Source organism: Malania oleifera, chromosome 3 (assembly GCF_029873635.1).
Source record: "Malania oleifera isolate guangnan ecotype guangnan chromosome 3, ASM2987363v1, whole genome shotgun sequence".
NCBI classification, from domain to species: domain Eukaryota; kingdom Viridiplantae; phylum Streptophyta; class Magnoliopsida; order Santalales; family Ximeniaceae; genus Malania; species Malania oleifera.
In genome coordinates, this window is record NC_080419.1 from 115,655,668 (window position 1) to 115,680,246 (window position 24,579).

General features: G+C 37.8%; 1 protein-coding gene across 1 annotated transcript in view; it reads right to left on the reverse strand.

The window, feature by feature from the left end:
- Positions 1–13,473, reverse strand: part of LOC131150812 (myosin-15) — an 81,791-nt gene extending 68,318 nt beyond the window's left edge. The window contains exons 1-6 of the mRNA XM_058101789.1: positions 13,148–13,473; positions 12,903–13,049; positions 11,130–11,275; positions 10,866–11,022; positions 5,126–5,184; positions 4,397–4,553 (exon numbers count right to left, since the gene is read on the reverse strand). Of these exons, the coding sequence (XP_057957772.1) occupies positions 4,397–4,553; positions 5,126–5,184; positions 10,866–11,022; positions 11,130–11,275; positions 12,903–13,049; positions 13,148–13,267 (786 nt within the window). The 5' untranslated portion in view covers positions 13,268–13,473. The remainder of the gene's footprint in view (positions 1–4,396; positions 4,554–5,125; positions 5,185–10,865; positions 11,023–11,129; positions 11,276–12,902; positions 13,050–13,147) is intronic.
- Positions 13,474–24,579: the final 11,106 nt, after the last annotated feature.

Consider the following 24,579-nt stretch of genomic DNA (forward strand, 5'->3'; position numbering starts at 1 on the left):
TATTTTTATTTTTATGGGATGTACTTCTTGCCCTATTTCATCGTAACTTCTATTTCTCTATATAACATAACTTCTTTTATTATCACAAAAAAAAGTAATAAGTAACTATGGACCGTCTACATGTTCAAGTACTTTTCCAATAAGAAATGGGCAAATCCAACTATCCAAGTCACACTAGGATGTGTCTCTAGAACCAGAAATCAAAATAGTGATGGGCAGAAGAGGCAGCTGCATTGTGATAGTGATGTTTAAGCTTGCGCTCTGATGTTCATAAACCCTCAATTGTTTCTTTGTGTCAGTATCTGATGGAATTGGAAAAAGTGATTTTTGGAGAGGAATAACAGAAGGTATCAAGGATCAGCATATGAGGGGAAATTAGGACTCAAAATAAATTCATCCCAAGGGGTTGCACTAGAGAAATAAGGTGTCCACTCAAAAAAAGGTGACATCTGCATAAACATATTTTTTGTGGGTGTGTGATCATAAAATCTATAACCTTCTGAAGTTCTCTAGGATCAAATAGAGACAACATTTGTCTCTCCAATATGTGGAACATGAACAAACATGTGCAACCAAAGACATGATGCACAATAAAGAATATGAATGTTTCTAGATACACAACACAATCCAATAGGAAATTTGTCCCCCTAAAATACTAGAGGACATCCTATTGGTAGAAAATTGTAAAAAGAGCATCAGTCTAAAAGGTTTTAGGAACATGCATATGAAGGAGGAGAGAACATGCAATATCAAATAAATGTCTAATTTTCCTTTCAACTACTCAATCCTGCTAAGGGGAATGTATACATGATGTTTCATGACTAATCCTTCGACTAAGCAAAAAATTTGAAGCTCATTTAGAATAAAATTTGAGTGCATTATCGCATCAAAAAATATTGAATACAATGCCAACCTGAGTTTTTACTCCTTGGTAGAATTGAGTAAATACATTCAAAAATTCAGGCCTATCTTTTTAACAAAAAAATCGAGGTCAAATGCGAAAAATTATCCACAAAGAACACAAAATATTGATGACCACTCGAACCCCAAATATCATAGGAGAAAACAATGATTTACTACAAGACTCAATTCTAGAGGAAAACAATGTCCTAACATGCTTTCCCAATTGACACATAGTACAATCAAAACGAGAAACAAACTTGGGCATGAAAAAAACTTTTGTAGTATTTGAACAGATGGATGACCTAATCAAGAATGACAGTGATCAAGAGAAACACCATGAATAGAAATTGAGGAATCAATATGACAAGAACTGGATTGACCACCAACACCACTGAAATAGTACAAGCCATCCTTCTCAAGCCCTCCACCAATCATCTTCTTTGCTTGGAGATCCTAAATGACACAATGAGAAGGAAAGAAGGTTAGAGAACAGTTATGAGATTTTGGCACATGTAACACAGAGGAAAGAGGCGTAGAAGGAAGCGAGTGAATGTTGGTCTAAATGAATAATTGGCAAGTGTAACTTCAGAGTGCATTGGTTTCAAGGACTGAAATAAATTAGGATTACCTGTCATATAGGAGGAGGAACTAGAATCAATAATCCATGATAAAGGGATAAGGCAAGAAGCTCAATTGTACCTAAATGGGCCACAACAGCATTCGATGTAGAAGAATGAGTTTGGAGCCATTAAACCATGCAAACTAGATTGTTGTACTCTTCTCAAGACACAATAGATGATGTGCTCATCTCCCTCGTCAAGTAGCCAAGTGCACTTGAAAACTTTTAAAAATGGAATCATGCCCAGCAAGAAACTTATTGGCCCAAGTTGGTTTTCTATGGAGACCCCAATAACGATCAACAATATGGTTGTTTGCCACACTGTGTGTAGATGCGAGAATTGCCATAACAAGCTCCCTATCCTAATACACTACCTTTGCCTTCCAAACACCATCCTCATCCTCCAAAGCTTCCCTTAACATGATTGGAGGTGGTGCAAAACATGGCTAAACTATCACGAGAAAAATTTTGAGAAGAAGATTAAGAGTCATCTTTAATAATCCACTAGATTCAAGCATATGCTTCATCCATGGATGGAATGGATTCACTTGCACGAATCTGGCCGCAAATTTATTAAAGCTCATAACTTAATCCAAACAAAAACTTGGCAGCCAAAAATTATGTTCTTTGTTTCTTAATCATATAATGCCAAAACTAACTGGTTGATAGATGTTGAGTTCCTACTTCATAGCTTTCAAAGTGCTATAATACTCACTAATGAACCTACTTCTTGGTCATATTTGGAAAACTTTTCATATAGGTCAAAAACAAGAGTTTGATTTTTATCTAGAGAGAAACTTTCACAAAGAATCATCCCATACAACCTTGGTCACATTATGAAACATCATGCTCACAACAATTTGTGGTTCCATACTATTCCACAACAACACAAGTAACATGTCATTCTCTTTCATCCAATCTTAATAATCCTAGGAGTTTGGGAATAGAGGAGAATGCAAAAAATTCTTGGACTTTGCGCACTACCTGAGACTACAAGAGTTAGTCGGAAGATCCAACCAATTTGATGGTTGTCATATATATGTTAATAGTATCAGCTAAAGTGTTCTCCCTAGAGGCCATCAAAACCATCCCCTACACACTACAATTAGTGCACACTAGAATCAAGAATGAATAACACGCACAAGCACAAACCAGCACTTTAGGACTTCAAGAGGTAGCTCTTACCACAAAACTTAAGTACCCATGCACTTAAACAACATGGTAGCACAGCAGCTGCAGGAATTGTTGCTGCAAGCAACTAGAAGCGAGGGCAAAGTCATTGAAACACCAATGAAACCATTGGCAACTAAAACAAGATAGCAAGGAAGCAAGAAATCACAAACAAGTAGATCTAAAACAGCTTCATCATGCCAACACCAGCCAGAACAACAGAACAGCACAAGCAGAATACCCGAAACAGAGCAGAACTGCTTCGCATCAGCAAACCACCACAAACAGACACAACCCTACCAATGATGTTATACAGACAAATCAAGATGAAAAAGTGTCTCTAAATGACCCTCAAACCAACCCAAAAAAAAAACAGATTTGAGAACTAATAAGGGAAAGATAAGGAAAAAAAATGAAAAACCGAGTGTCTGAAGAAGCAGCTTTGATAAATCATATTTAGAGGTAATCAATGCTCTAATACCATGTTGTAAAGCTAGTGATAGAACAGAGAAGAAAAGAAGGAAAAAAGGAAGAAAAGAAGGGGAGAGAACCATTTCTAATAACAAAAGTTGTAGGGACAAAAATACCCCACAAATTTAATTGCAGAAATAGCATATTCTCTTCAACAGTTAATATTTCTTTGATGTATTTTTTTTTTTTTTTCCTATTTTTCCTTTCCTCTAGATCTCTGGAGAGGACTCCTTGTCCTCTGTTTTATTATGCTTTTTGGATTTTAATAAATTTGTTTTATTTTATCAAAAAAAAAAGGGGATTAAAGATTAAAGTTGACTCTGCCACCCGGTGCCTCTGTTCCTCCACCCAAGATGCAAACTTGTAACTGCAGATGCAGCCTTAGCTTGATTGAGTGGGTTTGTCAAGCAATTTTAAAAAGCATGAAACTAAATGGGTAGTTGGCTTTAGTAGGTACGCCCATCTCAACTTTTTAATTAATGGGTAAAAATGTGAGGCACATAAAAGGGTTCACCAATACCAAATGGGTATGGGTGGGAAAATGGGTATAGGTCAATATTGCCACCCCTAAATCAGACTTGCTTGGTGTTAAGTAGACTTCTCATATATCATTCCTTTCCGGCATGGGGCCAATGCATAAGTGATCCTTTTAAATAAGTTCTTGTGATGCAACATTCCATTCATCATGATGCAGTTATATTTTAAATGCTATTTTTAAAATATATATATAATTTAGGGAAAAAATGATTTTATAATATTCACTTATATAGGGAACACAGCACTGCTTATATGACATGTTGTCAAGCCTTATCTCACGTCCATTAGCCATCCAAGCAGATACAAAGCAATGATCAATGCAAGGCTCATCCAATGATTGGTCTAGGCATGTCTATAGTGCTATATCAAAAAGTTTTTTCCCTTCTTGTCTGAAGATGATGGTGGGGGATTGACAAGCCTATCTTGAATCATTTCGATCTCAAATGAAAAGTCTCAGCAACAAAATAACGCTACAAGCAACTTAAAAGGCTAAAAGCACTACTGGAACATTTATCAAACATAAATTAAGCACCTACTAATTGGTACATGAATCTAAATGCAATATATTATTTTTAGAACGTAGATGTAGTAAATAACATTCAAAAAAATCACCATGCAGTATTCTGTGCACTACCACACAGAATTCTACATGTAGATATAAATATTACATTGTTATCTGCATTAAGAAAATAGTACCTTTCCAGAAGCACACAATTGATAAAAGCAGTGATAATTCCTCTCAAGATCTGTTATCTGAACCACACGGGATCGTTCAAGCAGGTATGTTCTTATAGCTGCACCAGATATTCTTCCATTCGAATCAAATTGAATCTCTACAAACTTGCCGAAACGACTGCAGAGAACAAAACAATTAACTCACAATCAAGTATCACTTGAGAAGGAAGAAATAGTGATCACAAACTTTGTCAAACAGTTGAAAGAATATAATAAAACAATGATATTAAGGGGGAAAAAAAAAAGGATGAAATAATATTGAAATTTTTAAGGACAGCCACCAATCAGGCAATAATGCCCTGCTTAAAAAACATATAATATAAAGTTTTAAAAAATATATAAAAGATTATCTCCTTCTAGTGTCCACAATACAGTTATAATGTTCTTATCAATAAAATTCATTCAAATGGGGCAAAAGAAAAAGGTAAACACACAGGCAGAAGTTTCCAAGAAATAAGGCATCTTAGGCACAATTTAGCACCATGGATTAAAGAATATGGAATATATTAGAATCACAGAAAAGATCATAAAAACAGCATGAAGTTACAATAATGAAGCCTCCAACTTGCAGATAAGATCCTAACAAGAACGAGTAACCGATGCTGCATGAAAACCACAATAGAGTGGCATCTTAAATAATTTAATGACTCACGCCCCCACCAAAAAATAAAAAAATAAACTCTAACCAACCTTGAATTGTCATTTCGAACAGTTCTTGCATTACCAAATGCCTCTAAAAGTGGATTTGACTGAACCACAGAGAAGTTGAAATCAGTAACAAAGAAACTGACATACATAATTGACCAAATGCGCCTCAAAAAGGAGGAGATAAAACACAGGGAACAAGAATTTAAAAGATTAGGAAAAAATATATCCGTGCTAATATGACAATAATTTGTATGAAATTTGGATTAACCCTCATGAAATTTGACTCAATATCAAGTCTAATTCATAGAGCAACCCTCCCATATCATAGTTACTAAAGGCACAAGGCGCACAAAGGCGCAAAGGGGTTATGGAGCTAAAGCAAAAGGCGTGCACCTAGGATTTTATAGAAAAATAAAATATGCTTAAATCCACAAGTTAAATATGCATAAAAGATGAGGGCATATTAGCATTACAACATCCAATACCCTTAAAATTCAAAAACATATATAAATTTTGAAGCATAGCATATTAGAATTTTCTAGAGAAGGTAAATCTCTAGAACCTAAAATCCAAAGTTAACATCCATAAGAGACAAAGCATATTAGCATCACAACGGCGAATATCTTCAAGATTCAAACATACATAGAATTAAAGCATATTAGGAAGTTTAAAAGCCGTAAAAATGCTGTCCAAAGGCAATCGTACAAGAACTATGGATCTTCCTCATCATCCCACCGGACATAATCTTCAATAAACAGACTTCTTGTTTATATGTCATGAACTTGATTAAGTCAGCGTAATTCCCTTTCCACAAAGAACATGAATTGTGAAATTGCTAAGCATTGCACATGCCATCTAGACAGCAAAAAGCCATCTTCAAGGCCTTTACATTGCAATATTTTGAGCAAACCTGAGAATACCATGCTAAGTCAATGTATAAGTGATGGGTGGCCATCATTTGGTCAACCAATAATTCCCTTTTACCCTACATTACATAGAGTTATTGGTTGCAAGTACATTGTTGTGAATTGTGGCTCACATTCTAAGGGAAAGTATGAAGGAAATCAGAGTGCAGCGGAGGCAGTATTTCTATCATGTTTGAAACTGTCGACGGTTAGGCTTGGAACAGCCTGCGCAGATTTTGAATTTTGAATATTTGGACGTTATTTTGATTGGGTTTCGGGGGGAAACTTCCGAGGAGGTTTATATGTACACTGAATACGTTGTATATAGTAAGCCAAGGGTGCCAAGTGTGGTTAAGGGAGAATTGAGAGGGTTCTTGTACTGTTCTTGTAATTTGGACAAGAAGGTAGTGAATCCTTGTCGTTTGCTCCCATGGATGTAGGCATTGCCGAATCACGTAATTCCTGGTGTCATTGTTATTATTATTGTTTTTATTTACTCGTTGGGGTTGTGGAATTGTTTTGTATTCACCATTTAGATTGTTACATTGTGTGTTTAATTTTTTACACAAACATATTGTTATTCCGCTGTGCATATTTGGGGCTTTTACACAATAATTGATATCAGAGCATTGTTGTAAAGGCCTCTAGATCTTCATCTGCGGTATTTAATGTTGTCAAGTTTGATGGAACCGAGAATTCGATTTGTGACAGGAAAGGGTGAAGGATCTTTTGGTGCAACAAGATATGGTAAAGCTCTTATACAGAATTCCACCGGATAGCATGAATGAAGCGACTTGGAATGAATTAGGGGCAACGGCAATATCAACCATCCATCTATGTTTGGCTGATGACGTGTTGTATCACGTCATGGATGAGAATTCTTCGGCATCAATTTGACGAAAACTGGAAAGCCAATATATATCCAAGGGTCCGTCAAAATCTGACCGTGTAGTGGAGGAAGATTCAGAATGCAGTGATGAGGATATGCTATGTGTTTCATCGGGTTCGGAGTGCCTCACCGATGATTCTTGGATCCTAAACACCGGATGCTCTTATCACGTGACAACAACTAGAAATGGTTTGACACCTACAGGTCAATTAATGCTGGTCGTATTTTGATGGGAAATGATATTTCATGCAAAATACTTGGTATTGGAAATGTCAAAATCAAAATGTATGATGGTTTTGTAAGAACCATATATGATTTAAAGCATGTACTAGGTCTAAGGAGGAATGTAATTACATTAGGCACTTTAAACTGTAATGGGTATAATTACAAGTCTGAAGGTGGGGAAATGAAAGTATGTGAAGGCAACTCAATAGTGATAAAATAAGAAAAGGTAGCAGGAAATATCTATGCACTGCAGGGTGTTACAATTGTAGGTCATGCAAAATACTTGGTATTGGAAATGTCAAAATCAAAATGTATGATGGTGTTGTAAGAACCATATATGATTTAAAGCATGTACTAGGTCTAAGGAGGAATGTAATTACATTAGGCACTTTAAACTGTAATGGGTATAATTACAAGTCTGAAGGTGGGGAAATGAAAGTATGTGAAGGCAACTCAATAGTGATAAAATAAGAAAAGGTAGCAGGAAATATCTATGCCCTGCAGGGTGTTACAATTGTAGGTGGAGCTGCAGCTGTAGAATCTGAGTCAAATATTCTATGACATGCGGTTAAGGCAAATGGGAGACTACAAGTATTCAAATGTTTGGGGACCAATGAGGATAGCATCACGGGACAAACATATGTTTTTCGTAGGTTTATCACAAAAGGTCTTGGTTTATCTCATGTGGCACAACTCTGAGGTGTTTACTGGGTTTAACTTGTGGTTGAGGTGGAGAACTAGACCGAGAGAGAGATCCTCAAGTCAGACATTGGGATTGAATACGCTGGTTTTGTTCAAGTTTTGTGAGCAGGGCAGGTTATATGCATGGCTTGCAGGGTACTTCTTGATGAAGTTAGTAAGTATGCCGCGTTTCTTGTGTGACCGATCGCCAAAGGTATCGTTAGATGGGAGAGTTGTAGGTGAATTATGGGCAAATTTTGCGGTAGACTACTCGATTGTGAGTGGATGTTCACTGGTGCATTATTCTAGTAATGGAGGATCAAAAGGCTTGGTGTTATGTTCAGACAATACATCTTTCTAGAGTATAAGAAAGGTAGGTGCAAGTTGGGTGATTCTGTGGCAAACAAAGGAGTGATCAAGGACATGGTTTTTGGTAATAAAACCATGAGGCAGTAAGCTCAGGTAAAGGAAGAGAAACAAATGCCACAAAACTGCAGCAGTACCAAACATGTAATTCAGTTGAAGTTAGATACTCAATGCAGAAATGCAGGGAGTTCTATCTCGGGTCAACAGTATCATAGTATGAAGGAGCATGTGATGCAGGTGGAGCTACAAGCTCAAGGTAGAGATGACATTATTCATATTGCAGGGAGTTTCAGCTCGGGAGACCAATAGGATCACGATGAGCCCATGCGCACTATCAGACCACCATTCAGGTATAAAATTGGCATTCTAGTGTTTTATGCATTCATTACTACCAGCAGCAAGATCCCTACTATTTTTCAAGTTGCAATGCATGGCAAAGGAGAAAATAGGTGGATGAGTGCTATGGTAGAGGAAATGAAGTATTGCATATGTACCAAGTGTGTGAGCTAGTGAGACTTCCAGTGTGGAAGAGAGTGATAGGATACAATGAAGCGACGTATCTGTTATGTGTGAATGACATATTATTGACCAAGAAGGCTTTGACTGAGGCTTATCAGTTAGGAACTCTGTTGAAAAGTTTTGACATGAATGTGTTGGGTGCGGCCAAGAAGGGTCTTGGTTTGATGATTCGCATGAACAAGATTGCAGGGAGATTGGTGTTATCTCAGGATTGTTTGGTGGACGGAACCGTAGAGAGACTTTGTTTGTCGTCTCAAGGGGGTTATGTGGAGAATCAATATGGAATGTTTATCGCTCAGTTCCAAGGACAGACTATGATGTCTGGGATATGTCAAAGATCCCTCATGATAGTGTAATGGGGTGTTTCGGCAGGCAACAAGTGGACCATCAGTTATGAGATTTGTTGAAGACTATGCAGGGAGTTTTGGTGATAGAAGGCTTGCAGCAGCGTTTGTATTTAATGTTGTGGGAAGGTCTTATTGGAAGCCTAGGGCAAAGTCTTAGATTGTTGCATCTACAGCTGTATTGGGGTTTATGGTAGAAGTCGAAGCTACCATCAGCAAGTTCAAGCGGCGTTGCTTGGACTTAGTGTTTGTCTCTAAGTTGCTAGACGGGGGACATTCCAACCTAACATCCCAAGTTCAAGGTGGAGTAGCGGGTTCATGTTTTTTGGTTTCTCCTAAAGGGCATATGTTCGCCAAAGTGGAGTTTATTGTGAATTGTGGCTCACATTCTAAGGGAAATCATGAAGGAAATCAAAATGCAACATGGGCAGTATTTCTATTCTGTTTGAAACCGTCGACAGTTTGCATGAAACTGTCAACGGTTTGGTTCAAAACAACCTACGCAAATTTTGAATTTTGAATATTTGGACTTTATTTTGGTTGGGTTTCAAGGGGAGACTTCCAAGGAGGCTTATATATACATAGAATACGTTGTATATAGTAAACCAAGGGTGCCAAGTATGTTTGAGAGAGAATTGAGAGGGTTCTTGTATTGTTCTTGTAATTTGGACAAGAAAATAGTGAATCCTTGCCGTTTGCTCTCGTGGATGTAGGCATTGCCGAGCCACATAATTCTTGGTGTCATTATTATTATTATTATTGTTTTTATTTACTTGTTGTGGTTGTGGAATTGTTCTGTATTCACCGTTTAGATTGCTGCATTGTGTGTTTGATCTTTTACACAAACATATTGTTATTCCGTTGTACATATTTGGGGCTTTTACAGAACAATCATCATCCTATAGGACCTATACTATCTCAAAATCAATAGTTATTATAGTGCAGTAAATTTGTGGAATAATTGGCAGGAAAAACAAGGTAAAATAACTGGACATAAGAAAATCCAACTAAATTTATGCATTTTAAGCGCTTGGGACTCCACAAAAGGTGCCCAACTAAGCAAAAAGGGATCATTCCTCAATGAGGTCGCTCACACCTAAAGGTACCAAAGATATAGGACCTTGATCCATGCAGCACCTTGAGCCTAAATGCAAGTCTTTGACAACTATGCCCTATACCACCTACATCATATTTTCTATTCCACCAAATAAATAACAACAACAAACCAAGCCTAAAGTCATACTAGGTCGAGTACATGAATCGTTTTCCGCCAATTCACATGATTAAGGGCATTTTTCCTTGACCAGTTTAAGAGCTATAAAATCCTTCTTCACTATTTTATTCAATGTTATTTTAGGCCAACCCCTACCCCATTGACTACCAGCAAGGGTAACTAGCTCACTCCTCATTGGTGCATTATTTGGTCTACTTTTCAAATGCCTAAACCATCTAAGTTGCCCTTCCCTTGTCTTATCTTCAATTTGTGCTATGCCTAACTTATTATGAGTATGTTCATTCCTTAATTTTTCATTCGATGTTATACAATTCACCCACTTTAACATTCACATTTCAGTAACTTTTTACTTTGTGGATATGTTTCTTAATTGCCAAACATTCTAATCCGCAATACATGCCTAGTCTTATAGCTGTCCTATAAAACTTTCCTTTTCATTTCAATAGTCTTCTAAAATTACATAATACTCCCTCAGCACTCCTCCATTTTAAACAACATGCTTTAAGTCTATGTATTAGACCATTAATACCAGGAAGATTTAACAATTTGCTACCAGCAGAAACAAATTTTAAGATGTGAAAATGGAATAATCATAAACAATGATTAAACCCACTCTTACTTCAAGGACTTGCTGTTCAACTGTTCTATCATCACTAGCAGCACGGCCACCAACATATGTAAGATACTGCATAATCAATTTTGTAGTCTCAGTCTTCCCAGCCCCACTTTCCCCACTGACCAGTATGGACTGGCTTCGAGCTTCATTCATCATTGCTCTGGATTTAAACAACAAAACAGAAGCTGACTACATCACATCAAGAATCTGTATTAGGCATAAAAAACCACCAGAATATTTGAATAAAAATGCTCCAATTTCGCCTACCTGTAAGATGCATCAGCTACAGCAAACACATGGGGACTCAACTCACCAAATGGAGCCCCCTTATACTGCTCCATCATATGTGCATTGTAAAGATGAGGAAGCTTTGTGAACGGGTTGACAGCAATCAAAATACTTCCCGTGTATGTCTTTCAGAGAAATGAAACAATACATGTAAATATTGGCATAGAAACAGGGAAAATTATAAAGTATGCATTTCAGAAGAATTAAAGGTCCAAAGGTTAAAATGAAACTATAGCTCTTGTGGATTGAAATAATGACAGCATTAGTAGAAATTTGAATGATGATTATGAACTGTATTAGAGTGTTATGAACATGACATTTTTCCCCCTCTCCTCAAGACCATGAAAAACAAAAAAAAAAAAAAGAGAGAAGACTCCAGCCATACAACTATACAAGGATTAGTGAACTTCAAATGCTTTATTTGAGCAGTATTTGAAATTTGAAGTGGGAAACATTCATGAAGGCCAAACAACTTACTTGATTCATAGGAATCTGACTTATCTCTACTTAGATGTAAAATTGAAAATATGAGGCGTGGTCTATACGAAGGACATAGCAGCTAATAAATAGCTAATTCATAAAGCAAATTCAAAATCTTAATATATAGTAGCTTCCATGAAATTAACAAATTGATTCCATTTCCCATGCAGTCGAATGGTGTATCAGCTAGGCTAATAAATCACCAAAAGCAGCTGTTATTCAGACTTCACAACATTCAGAATAGGACACAAAAACTTCAATCGCCCACCCATCCAGTACAAGTAGGTCCAAAAACACCAAGGACAAGTTCCCCCTTTTGGCCTCAGCTTCTCTTATTTAAAAGCAAAAGCTGATTCTAATGTGTTTGGTAATCAGCTTTTCCGGATTTTAAAAGTCAGATTTTAGCATTTATGGAGAGCTTTTAAAAGTTACAGATTTTAAGCTTTTGAAAGTAAAAAGCTAGTTTTTTCTCCAACAAATTATTCTATTCCCTTGTCGTCCTTATTTTTTCCAAATATTACAAAATTATCAATGCATTAATTATATTTCCTAAAAATACAAATCTATTTCAGTCATTTTAAAAACTTTTAAACATCTTACAACATTTTTACCAAACACTCAAAGTCAACTTTCTCCTTCCAATAGCTCTTTTCTTACAGGAAACCAAACTTTTTTTAAAACAATATCAATGAACTCTCATCAGCTCCTTCTAAGAAGGTTCTTTTAAAAAATCACAAGGAGCCAAGCTAAGCCCAAGCCACATACTCACCCAACTCTTTCATTGTAGCTTCCAATGCTGTTAACATATGTTCAATATGTGTGCCACCAGGCCCACCACTGCCATCATCTCTACTATGCCAATCAACTAGCCAACCAAAAATACCAGAACTAAATTGAAGTCAGCTGAGTGAAGTTGAATGTTCACATTCTCATGGATACAAGGCAATGGGGGGAATCCAATATTCAAACAGAGAATTAAGGGAAATGAATAAATGCAACTCTACACACTTTAATAGTTCGTTTCTCGGATTATGGTCTCAACCATAATCACAAACTTAACATGTTGCATCGTTTATTACTACTGAAACTTGACTGCTCTTGATCTATCTCGAAGTAGGGGGTTATTACCATATTAATTTGTTATTTAGCAGCAAAAATAGAAAGTTACAAAACCTCTGCCGTTAAGTGACTGCTTTCAACGAACTATAACTAGAGCCGGTAGATTTTTCCTTCCCAAAAAAAAAAAAGAAGTGCCAGCAGAAGTTAACTTACATAAATTTCATTGAGTGCATATCTCCTCTCGAGATTGTACAGCACTCCGGGCTCATTCAAATACGTCAATTTAGTCATGTCGTCGACTCCGCCATGGTCCTCTGCATCCGGATCCCTCGGAAACAACTTCTCTGGAGATGTCAAAACCTAAATACCCAAAAAATACAAAAATTCAGTGCGACTCGCTCCAATTTGACATGCAAAAAGGAAATGAGATTGAAGAGCAGAGTTGTTCGCTCCCTTACCTTCTTCCTCGAAGCAACGAGTACTTGAACTTGCTTGCCGACGAAACCAACTACTTCCCCCGCCACCCATGCCAAGTCCCGGTGTTCGATCCACACGTTGGAGCCCGGGCGAAGACTCATCTCCGGCCCCTGAGCAAGAGAACTGCAGAACCGAAACTACCAGGATTCGGGGCGGAAATGGAGCAGACGAAGAGACGGAAAGAGAGAGAGGGAGGCCTGAAATTTGCGAAGCGAAACCCTAGAATAAGAAAGAAACGGAAAGACGACAGAGGCTCATAGGGAGAATTGGCTTTTCAGCTTCCCGCCTTCACAAAATGGTCAAAAATGGCGAAAGCTTCGGTTATTTTATATATACCGTATTCTACAAGTCTTAACTGTCCATTTATTGATTGGTTTTTACACTTTCAGAATGCAGGGCACCTTCCCTCTGATGTTGACTGGGATTAGGAAATGGAACACGATGTTGACAGTATTAACGGAAATGCCCCACCTGAGGAGCGAGGGTAGTCGAAAGAGATGAAGGGTAGTTTGGTCAAGCTGGATTCTTGTACTGGCGCAGTGGCATGGCGTGGCGTTTCGTTTGGGCCTACGGGGAGATTCCTGGAGGAGCGGCCGGCGCTTGGCCCAAGACGACCGGGACTGCCGCGAGGACATGACGAGGGATATTTCGAATGTAGCGCGGCGAATAATGGATTAAAATTAAATCGCTTCTTTATAATTTAATTAATTTTATTTCGAATTTGGTTTGGTAAATAATTAAAATTTAATTCAGCATGTTATTCCTTCAAATATTCAAAATAATAATATTTAAATTTTAAAAAGCTAAACTAAGTTTAGAGGAATGAATTTTGAAATTTAAATTTAAATTTGTCTAAATTTAGAAAAAACTTGAATTTGTTATAGTATAAAAATATATTAAATTTTTTTCAGTTCCACATAAATTTAAATTTAAGACTTGAAGTCCAAACTCCAAACACTACCTTAATATAATTTTATTCTATATTTTATTCAAATTTACTCAAATTTAATGCAGGTAATTTGAAAGTTGGTCACCACCTAAATTATCAATTAGCCAAAAATGATAACAAATTTGAGATCAAAATAGTTAACAATAAATTGATTGAATGTGTTGAACCAATGGATGGGAACACCATGCCCCTTTTCTAAAGTTTGAGATCAAGAAAAATTAGTTCTTTCACCAAAGGAAACATAAGGAAATCTTTGGTTAAAATTTTGGGTACATTTTTTTATTTTATTTTTTTTTATTACATAAGAATTTTAGCCACCAACGAACCCTTCGAATCCCCTAGTGCAGTACCAAACCTACGGATCATCGTCATCCGCCCCCAAGTCTCGTTGATCAGGGTAAAGTTCAAATGTGGATACGACTTCTGTGCATCAGTTAGAAGTTCAGCTAACCCGACTCCCGGGACACATCTCCATTACTATCCACGGTCCCCACTAGCTCATAGAGAACTCTCACCATCCACGATACCAGCTGGCTCACAAAGCAAACTCTCACCATCCACGGTCCCCGCTGGCTCACAGAGTAAACTTTCACCATCTACAGGTACTGTTGGTTCCGTGAGTATATTTACCTGAAATTGAACCTCTGATGTTCTTTCTTACTTGCTGATGTCTTTCCACCGCGTCATGCCGTGAGGGCTTGGGTACATTTTTCAAGATAAGGAAATGCAACACAAAGAGTACACAAAATTAGTTCTTTCCCTAAGGTGGAAGGAAAGATAAGGAAATCTTAGGTTAAAATGTTGGATTCATTTTTTAAAATATGAAAATGCAACGTACAAGGAATACACAAATTTTGCATTTGATTAAAGTTTTGTTTGGGAATATAATATTCAAATTTTAGAATGAAATTTGTATGAATTTACATGAAGTTCAATATAATTTTCTTTTGTTATTTTATTCAAATTTACAAAATTAAACTTCAATAGCTAAGTCCCTAGCTTCGAAACGTACCATAAGTGTTTTGAAAAAATCATTTTAGAAAGCATATAAATAAAAAAACACTCTTAATAATATAAGTTTTCGAAAAACAATTTTACTGCATTGGGAACATGGTTGTTGGTCATTAGATTTGGATGTAGGTGAATTTGGACAAATTTCAATATAATTTTATATTATATCTTATCCAAATCCAATATAAATCCAAATTTAAAATCTCTCAAAATATAGGGGTTAACATATTTCTCATGACATTGGATATATATTTTTGTATCCAATAGAGACTCTAATATTAAGTATAAACCATTTAAATAGTTGCAATATAAATAATGATAACAATATTTAAGATAATGATAATTATTAGCATGATTTTTTATATTGTTAACAATTTGCCACTTGGATCAACCTTAATCAAACCTTACTATTTCATTTATAGGAAAAAATTCAAAAAAAAACTATTCAAACACATTCATTTAAAATAAAATAAAATAAAAACTTGATATAATACCTTGTTTTCATTTTTTTTTTTAAATAACAACACCAAAACTCATTTTTGGATCCTAAATTAAACTAGCCCTAAATTGCTATAATCCGAAGAGACATGGTTGCATCGTGATAGGTTTTTGCAAGTGGTTAAGAGGGTTTGGTAAGGTTGTCATGTTTGAATTAATCGGCATTAGTTGAATGAAAAATCAAGACGACAAAAATGCATTTCAAATAATAAAATTTACATACGTTTGATGATATCCATATGGAGTTGAAACATAATAGTAAACAAATTAATTATAGTGCTGAAGCAGGACAATCTTTCTAAGGCTCTCCTAGCTTACAAAAATGTTGTTGATAAGAAGAGCTAATGAGCAATTGACAAGAATTTACATGAAAAACAAAGGTATAAGGCAGTATGGTTGAACAATAACACAAACAACAATACTAATCATAAGTTTGGGAAAGGTCTTAATGTAACAACCCGAAAAATAATGGTATTTGAATAATAAAAAGAAAGGGAAATAAAAACAGGAACAGAAGAAGATAGTCGACGACGTTGCATTTTGGATGGAATAATCCCGAGGAATTTTTCAGCTCCTCATCGACGAACACAAGAAACTCGTCGACGAGGGTATAAGAAAAGCTCGTCGACGATGACAGGATTCATCGAAGAGAAGATACCGAGAGAGGATTTTTTGAAGCCTGAAATTCGTCGAAGAGGGTTGAGGTTCGTCAACGAACTTTCTACAGGACTCGTCGACGAGGTGACATGGCTCGTCAATGAATCCCGCAAGATAAATAGGGTTAAACGTGATATTTCAGCTCATTTCCTGCGCAGAATCTCCCTCTCTCCCATCCTTCGGTTCTTCCCCCTTCTCTCTTCAATTTCGGGCCGAATTTTTGCCGGTTCGAGGCTCTAAAGCCACCACGACGCTCTTGGGAAAATTCTTTACAAATTTGCCGGAGCGGATAGTCGGTGAGGCTGGGTTGGAAACCATCCCAAAACCAGGATAAGGCTTTCTACTCAGTATTTGCCTATTTGACAGTTGTAGAAAGTTTTGTACGCGTAGAAATATTGAACTTTAGTTATGGGGAATGTTATTTTCAGGATGTTGAACGGGGAACCCTACGAGTGTAGGAGTGTTTGATTTAGGGGCTTTTCAAGACACAGGTAAGGAGATAAACTAAACTAGTATTTTATGAAAAATATTTATATTGTTATAGCATTTGGTTTCAGGAAAATAAATATATTTATATATGATTTATATTTGGGAAAATACTGTTGAAAATGATGGTATGTTAAATATGCAAAAAACCTGTTAGTGTGGCATGAGTAGAAATTGTTATGAAATACTATTTTCTATGAATGTGTTAATGATACGAATTTTTTTAACGGAAAACTGGCATACGGGCCGAGATTTTGATATATTTGCCAGCGTACAAATCGAGCTATGTGTTTGATTTGCCGGCGTACGGGCCAAGCTATGTATATGATTTGCCGACGTACGTGCCGAGCTATGGATGTGATTTTCCAGCGTATGGGCTGAGCTATGTATATGATTTGCTGGCGTATGAGCCGAGCTATGGATGTGATTTGCCAACGTATGAGCTGTGCTATGGATATGATTTGCCAGTGTACGGGCCGAGCTATGGTAAAATATAAAATACCGGCATACGGGCTGATGATTTTCTTGATATACGTATATATGCAAAATGATATGACTAACTTGATAATTAATGATATGAAATATCCATGTATCACAGTTTCAGTATATGTTATATGATATCAGAACCTGATTGGCTTGGTTTAGGCTAACACTTACACGGTACCGTTGTTATGTGTCAATGGTCATCATGATCATGATATCTGTGTTAACGTCGCTGTATGGAGTGGTGTGAGATTGGATGGTCGATGTGGTTTTTAAGAATTGTGTTAGCGCCCCTGGTGTACGAACCAGGTCTGGCAGACCCATCAGACTTACAGACTGTACTTTTGACTTTGTAGTGGTCGGCCAACTATTGTCAGGTCTCGCCTTTGGGCCACATAACCCAGTCATGTGGGGGTAATACATGAAAACAATCAGCTAACCTGCCATGAATGTTTTCGTATTATTATTATATGAGATGATATATGTTTATCTAAATGCAGTATGTTCTGCCATGTTTTGATAATATTTATGTTTTCCCATATTTGACATAACAGTTTACTGAATATGTTCTATATGGTATATGTATAACACGGAATACTCATGTTGCCACACATTAGTGTTAGTTTATTTCCCTTACTGATAGGTGTCTCACCCCAAATTTTATAAACATTTCAGGAGCCCCTGATAGGAGAGCGGGTAAAGCCCCGCTAATCTAATACTGCAGATCTGCCCTTCCAGAAGGGTAAGTGTTTTGATAGGGTCGGATGTATTTTGTGGAAATGACCCTAAGACATCTTTTGGGTTGAGTGCTGTGTATATATATATATATACAGTGATTATAGTAACTCTAGTATTGTGATGTATGGTATAATAAGGTGTTTATGATTTATGTTTCTTGCTACATAAGCTTCCGTGATGTGTTTCTGATATATCCCTGGTACCCACAAATCCAAGTGGATTATGATCTACTGAGCTTTGTGATATGAAATATATATAAAAAAATGAGAAAATTAAGCAGGTCGTCGCAGTTTAGTATCAGAGCCTAGGTTGTTAGGTTATGTAGACTTTAGCATGCAGCGGAAATAATACCAAAGTATAGGAAATGATTTGAGATTTTGTTCTACAGTCTGAAGACAGTACTTTCGTGGTAGTTTTTGTGTTTTTCCTAGGGTGACGATTTCAGGAAAACCATAGTAAGCTATTGTCGAGTTGTGTTCCTAAAATGTAGGATTAGAGATTAGAAATAAGTTGAGAGTGTTGAGATAAGAGGCTAGGTTAAGCGGGTAAATTATAAGGATAGGATTACTGAGTTGCAATTGTTATTTTTCAAGATGGATCCAGGAGGAAGTAGTGTCCATGCGAGTGGCAGTGATGGAGCAGGGCCATTAGGTGCAGTTGGGACCGACTCTGACACAGTATTACGTAGCGTAGCTCAGCAAGTTATGGCTGAGATCGGTAGGAGCTCGAGGGAGCAGGGTGGTCTATCTACAGGCCATGGGTGCACCATAGAGAAGTTTACGAAGATGAATCCTCCGACATTCTTAGGTGGAGTTGATCCTGCAGCCGCTGAGAACTGGATGTAGTAGAACGAGAAAGTTTTGGATGTGTTACAGTGTACTGAGGAACAGAGGGTCCTTTTTGCCATCTATAAACTGACGGGAGAGGCCGAGAGGTGGTGAACTGCCGTAAGGCTGCTGGAGCAGCAGAGGGTGACTCCTATAGCCATGACATGGGACTGGTTTAAGGAGTTGTATGGATATTTTCTAGCTACTGTCAGGGAGGCTAAAGTGGAAGAGTTCCTACGTCTGAAACAGGGACAGCTATCCGTCCAGCAGTATGCGGCGCATTTCATTGAGCTATCTCATTTCGCACTGTATATTGTTCCTGATGAAGTGAAGAAGGCAAGACAGTTTGAGAAAGACTTGAGGCGGAATATATTCAAGCAGGTGGTGGTGCTGTGGATCTAGGACTTTACTGAGTTAGTCGACAGGGCAGCCCTGACAGAAATGAGTGAGCATTTGGATGCAAAGAAGCAGAATCAAAGGAAGAGATCTGCATCTACGGGCTACTAGCAGGGTCATAGACCGAGTCAGTGGAGGAGACAAAACCATGGCAGAGGGCAGAGACAGAAGACTGGAGGATGCGAGGTTCAAGTAGTGGAGGGTCCTCCAGTCTATTAGACTCGTGGTAGGAGGCATTGGGGAGAGTGTTGAGTTGGTGGTGTGGTGTGCTATCATTGTGGTAGATCAGGGCACATGGTGCGAGACTGCCCTACCCCACCAGATGTAGTTCTAGCTCCCAGACCATACCAGGGAGGTTATCAGGTGCCACGTGGGGGCCAACAGAGGAATATGGCTCTAGCCAGGGTATTTACTCTAACGTCGGGTGAGGCTGAGACGGCAGGTGACGTGTGACAGGTGTAACGACCTTAATTTCCTCAATATAAAATGTAACATAATAAATAAAATGGTCAACCCGAACCCGTGGATAACGGGGACACCTGTCAATCACAGCGGAAACCTAAGCAGCAATAAAATAAAATCTTATACAACCAACCATAAAACATAATACCAGAGTTTACTATATCATCAAAAATAAAATATTTATGTACAACCTTTGAAACATCAAACTAGACCTAGGATCTACAACAAAAGTCTCTTGATCCTAGTACAACGCTTACCCTTCTAGTAGGGAAGCTCCAAACACTCAACGGCGGCCCTAACCCGTCGGTCTCTCTGGATTTCCTGAAAATCATTTAATGTTCGGGGGTGAGACACTTCTCACTAAGGGAAAATAAACTAAATAAAGCTGTGTGGTAACATGAATATTCAGTGTAATTATACTTATACAGTACATTTCATATATCGGTAAACATTCATCATAATATACTAAATTCTCATATACTTTCGTATTTATTAATAAATCGTAACGTACATAAAATAGATCTGTTATAACTGATAATACTGAAAACATACCCAGGATGAATAGCTAGCTGATGTCATGTATTACCCCCTATGACGGGTTGTGCAGCCCGAAGGCGAGACCCGACAATGGCTGGTCGACCACTGCCAAGTAAAAAATGTTTGTAAGTACGATGGGGCCACCACACCCTAGTCTAGACTGCCAAGTGGACGTCCACACTCTACTGAAACCCACATTGACTATCCATCTCCCACCCCCTCGTGGAGTGGTTAACACTAATTTGAACATAAATATCTGATCTATATAGCTACGATACCGAGCTCTTGAACTGAACTAAACTAACATTCAGGTTCTGATAATATATAGTACATGATAATATAGTATCTTTCATAATTTCATAATTACGGCCTCGTGCCGAACATTTCATAAATACAGCTTTATGCCGAAATCATACATAAATACGGTCTCGCGCCGAAATCATAAATATGGCCTCGCGCTGAAATCATACATAAATATGGCCTCGCGCCGAAATCATAAATACGGTCTCATGCTGAAATCATACATAAATACGGCCTCGCACCGAAATCATAAATACAGCTTCGCGCCGAAATCATAAATACGGCCTCGCGCCGAAATCATACATAAATACGTCATTCTGAAAATAATCATTTTATCATATATTTGTCAGAATCATATTGTACTGAATACTTTCATAATTTCTCAACCATACTGCATTCATATCATTATCATATCAAAATATTTTTCCACATAAAATAATATTCATGCCACACATTTGCTGTTTAAAACTATGCATTGTATTCTGAAAATCATGCTTTCTGCCATCTCATACATATATATACGTTTCAACGTAATAACAGTATTTTTCCCAAACGTGCATTAATTCCATAATATTCAAATATCATACATATTTTCAAGAAATCAATTTGCTCATAAATAATAGTAATTTGCGTGAAAAATAACTGCTTTAGTTTATTCCCTTACCTAACTACTGAGAAAGCCCCTAAAATTTCCTGGTCTAACACCCGTAGGATTTCCTGATCAAGACCCTGAAAACGAAAACTCACTGTACTAAACTTCAGTATTTCTACGTGTACATCATTTCCTATAACTACCATAAGATCAAATTTGGCTTAAAAAGCCTTACCTCAACTTAGGGATGATTTCCAACTTGCTTTCACCAATGATCCGCTCCGGCAGATTTGGAGAGAACTTTTCTAGGAGCGTCGTGATGACTTCGGAATGTTGAACTGGCATAAATCCGGCCCAAAATTAATGAGAGAGAGAGAGAGGACCGAAGAGGAGAGAGTTTGCTTAAGGGTGAAGTTAAAAATTCGGATTTTTGATATTTATAGACCTGGATTCGTCAACAAGCCACATCATTCGTCGACGAATCCTTCAATAATTTCATCGACGAAATTCAGTCCTCGTCGACGAAATTCAGTCGGCTCAAAACTCTCTCGGTATTTCTTCTCGTCGATGAATCCTATTTTCGTCGATGAATTTTCTTATACCCTCTTCGACGAGTCATGTATTCGTCGACGAATTTTATTATACACTCGTCGAAAAATCATGTCTTCGTCGACAAGTTCTCTGATAATTTCCTTTCCACTTTATTATTTAAATTCCATTTTATTCGGATTGTCACAACAAGTAGGGTTATTATGCTTTCTCTTAAAGTTATTGCATTATTGAATTCAGGAGCTACGCACTCGTTTGTGTCATCGGGGTGTGTTAAATTATGTGGGGCTGAAACACAACCATTAGATGTTGAATTGTTAGTATCTACACTGACTGGGTCAGCTGTGAGGTGAAGTAGGGTGTTCCGAGGGTGTCCAATTGATATTCAAGGGGAAATTCTGTCTGCTGATCTGATAGTGCTAGATATGCACAGGTTTGATGTTATATTTGGCATGGATTGGCTAGCAGTTAATTTTGCCAGCATAGTTTTCGAGCACGAGAAGTGATATTCAGACTTCCAGGGAAAGTGGAATTCAGGTTTGTAGGATCGCAGGTGCAATCCCCATCTCAGCTAGTTTCAGCTATCCAGGCCAGGAGACTTCTGTTGAATGGTTTCAAGGGTTTGTGGCATTTGTGAAGGAGATGTTAGAGAATAAATTGAAATTTTCTAGCATGCCTATAGTAAAGGAATTTACAGATGTTTTCCCAAATGAGTTACCAGGCTTTTCACCTGATCGTGAGGTAGATTTCCCTATTAATGTACTTCCAGGTACGACGTTGATTTCTAAAGTACCTTACCTGATGGTGCCAGTAGAGTTGGTAGAATTGAAGAATCAATTGTAAGATCTACTTGATAAGGGCTTTATACGACCTAGTGTATCTCTGTGGGGAGCACCAGTTTTATTTGTGAAGAAAAAAGACGGGTCTATGAGGATGTGTATAGACTATAGGGAGATTAATAAAGTGACAATCGAGAACAAGTATCCTCTACCCCGTATCGATGATTTGTTTGACCAGCTCCGAGGTACACGGGTGTATTTGAAGATTGACCTCAGATTCGGCTATCATCAAGTAAAAGTGAAGGCAAAAGACGTCTTAAAGATGGTCTTCAGGACCAGGTACGGGCATTGCGATTTATTGTTATACCGTTTGGTTTGACGAATGCTCCTACTATATTTATGGATTTGATAAATAGGATTTTTCATCCATACCTAAACTAGTTTGTTGTTGTTTTTATTGATGATGTACTGGTCTATTCGAGGAGCTATGAGGAGCATAAGACACACTTGAGGCAGGTTCTACAGACGCTTCGGGAAAAGAAGTTGTATGCCAAGTTCAGTAAATGTGAATTCTGGCTTGAGAAGGTCGTGTTCTTGGGGTATGTTATGTCTGGAGACGGTATTTCTGTGGATCCTAGTAAGGTTGAGGTCATAGTTAATTGAGTTATACCGAGGAATGTCTAGGAGATCAGGAGTTTTTTGGGCTATTACCGCTATTTCGTTGAGGGATTCTCAGGTTTGTCAGGGCCTTTGACATGACTGACTAATAAGAATATCATATTTGATTAAGACGATAGCTGCGAGCAAAGTTTTCAAGAGTTGAAGCAGAGGCTTGTCACACCGCCAGTATTGGTCATCCTGTCAGGGGGTGAGGGTTATGTTATTTATAGTGATGCATCCTTGAAGGGACTTGGCTGTGTATTGATCAGTATGACAGGGTGGTGGCGTATGCGTCCAGGCAGTTGAAAGAATATGAAAAGAACTACCCTACACATGATCTGGAATTGGTTGCAGTAGTACACACCTTGAGAATTTGGAGGCATTATCTGTATGATGAGCGGTGTGAGAACTTCTCCGACCATAAAAGTTTGAAGTACTTTTTTCACTCAAAAGGAACTAAATATGAGGCAAAGAAGGTGATTGGAGCTAATTAAGGATTTTGATTGTACTATCAGTTATCACCCAAGGAAAGTAAATGTGATAGCTGATGCGTTAAGTAGAAAGTCCAGGGAATCAGTATTGGCGACTATGGAGATCCAGTATTCGATCATGAAGGATCTGGAGAGACTCAACAGGTAAAGAGTGATCCTCTAGTGTGTATTGTCAGCCTAGTAGTACAGCCTACTCTGCAAAAATGAATTAAAGCCGCTCAGAAGGAAGACCCAGAATTAGCCGAGGGGATGGATAGAGTGCAGAATAGTCAGAGGGAGGAATTCAGTATTGCAGACAACGGAGCTTTACAGTTCCATTCCAGATTATGCGTTCCTGTAGATACTGAGATCAGGGAGACTATTCTAGAGGAGGCTCACAAATCTTTGTATACAGTTCATCCCGATAGTACGAAGATGTACAGGGATCTGTGAGAGTCGTACTAGTGGAGTGGTATGAAGAGAAAGATTGTTGAGTATATAGCGCAGTGTCTGACGTGCCAGCAGGTAAAGGCTGAGCACTAGAGGCCGATAGGGCAGTTGCAGCCGTTATTTATCCCAGTGTGGAAGTAGGATCATATATCCATGGACTTCATGTCAGGACTGCAGACGACGTTACATGGTCAAAATGCCATGTTGGTGATAGTTGACCGTTTGACTAAGATAACCCACTTTTTGCCTATCAAGATTAGCTACTCCCTTAACTGTTTGGTGGAGATTTACATTCAAGAGATAGCTTGTTCTCAAGGGGTGCCAGTATCAATTGTATCAGATCGAGACCTGTGTTTTACGTCATATTTTTTGAGGAGCTTGCAGGAAGCTCTAGGATCTCAATTATCGTTTAGCACGGAATTCCATCCTCAGTCAAATGGGCAGATTAAGAGGACGATATAGACATTAGAGGATATGCTCCGAGCCTGCGTATTAGATTTTGGGGGTAGTTGGACTCAATTCATACCATTAGTATAATTTTTGTATAATAATAGTTATCAAACCAACAT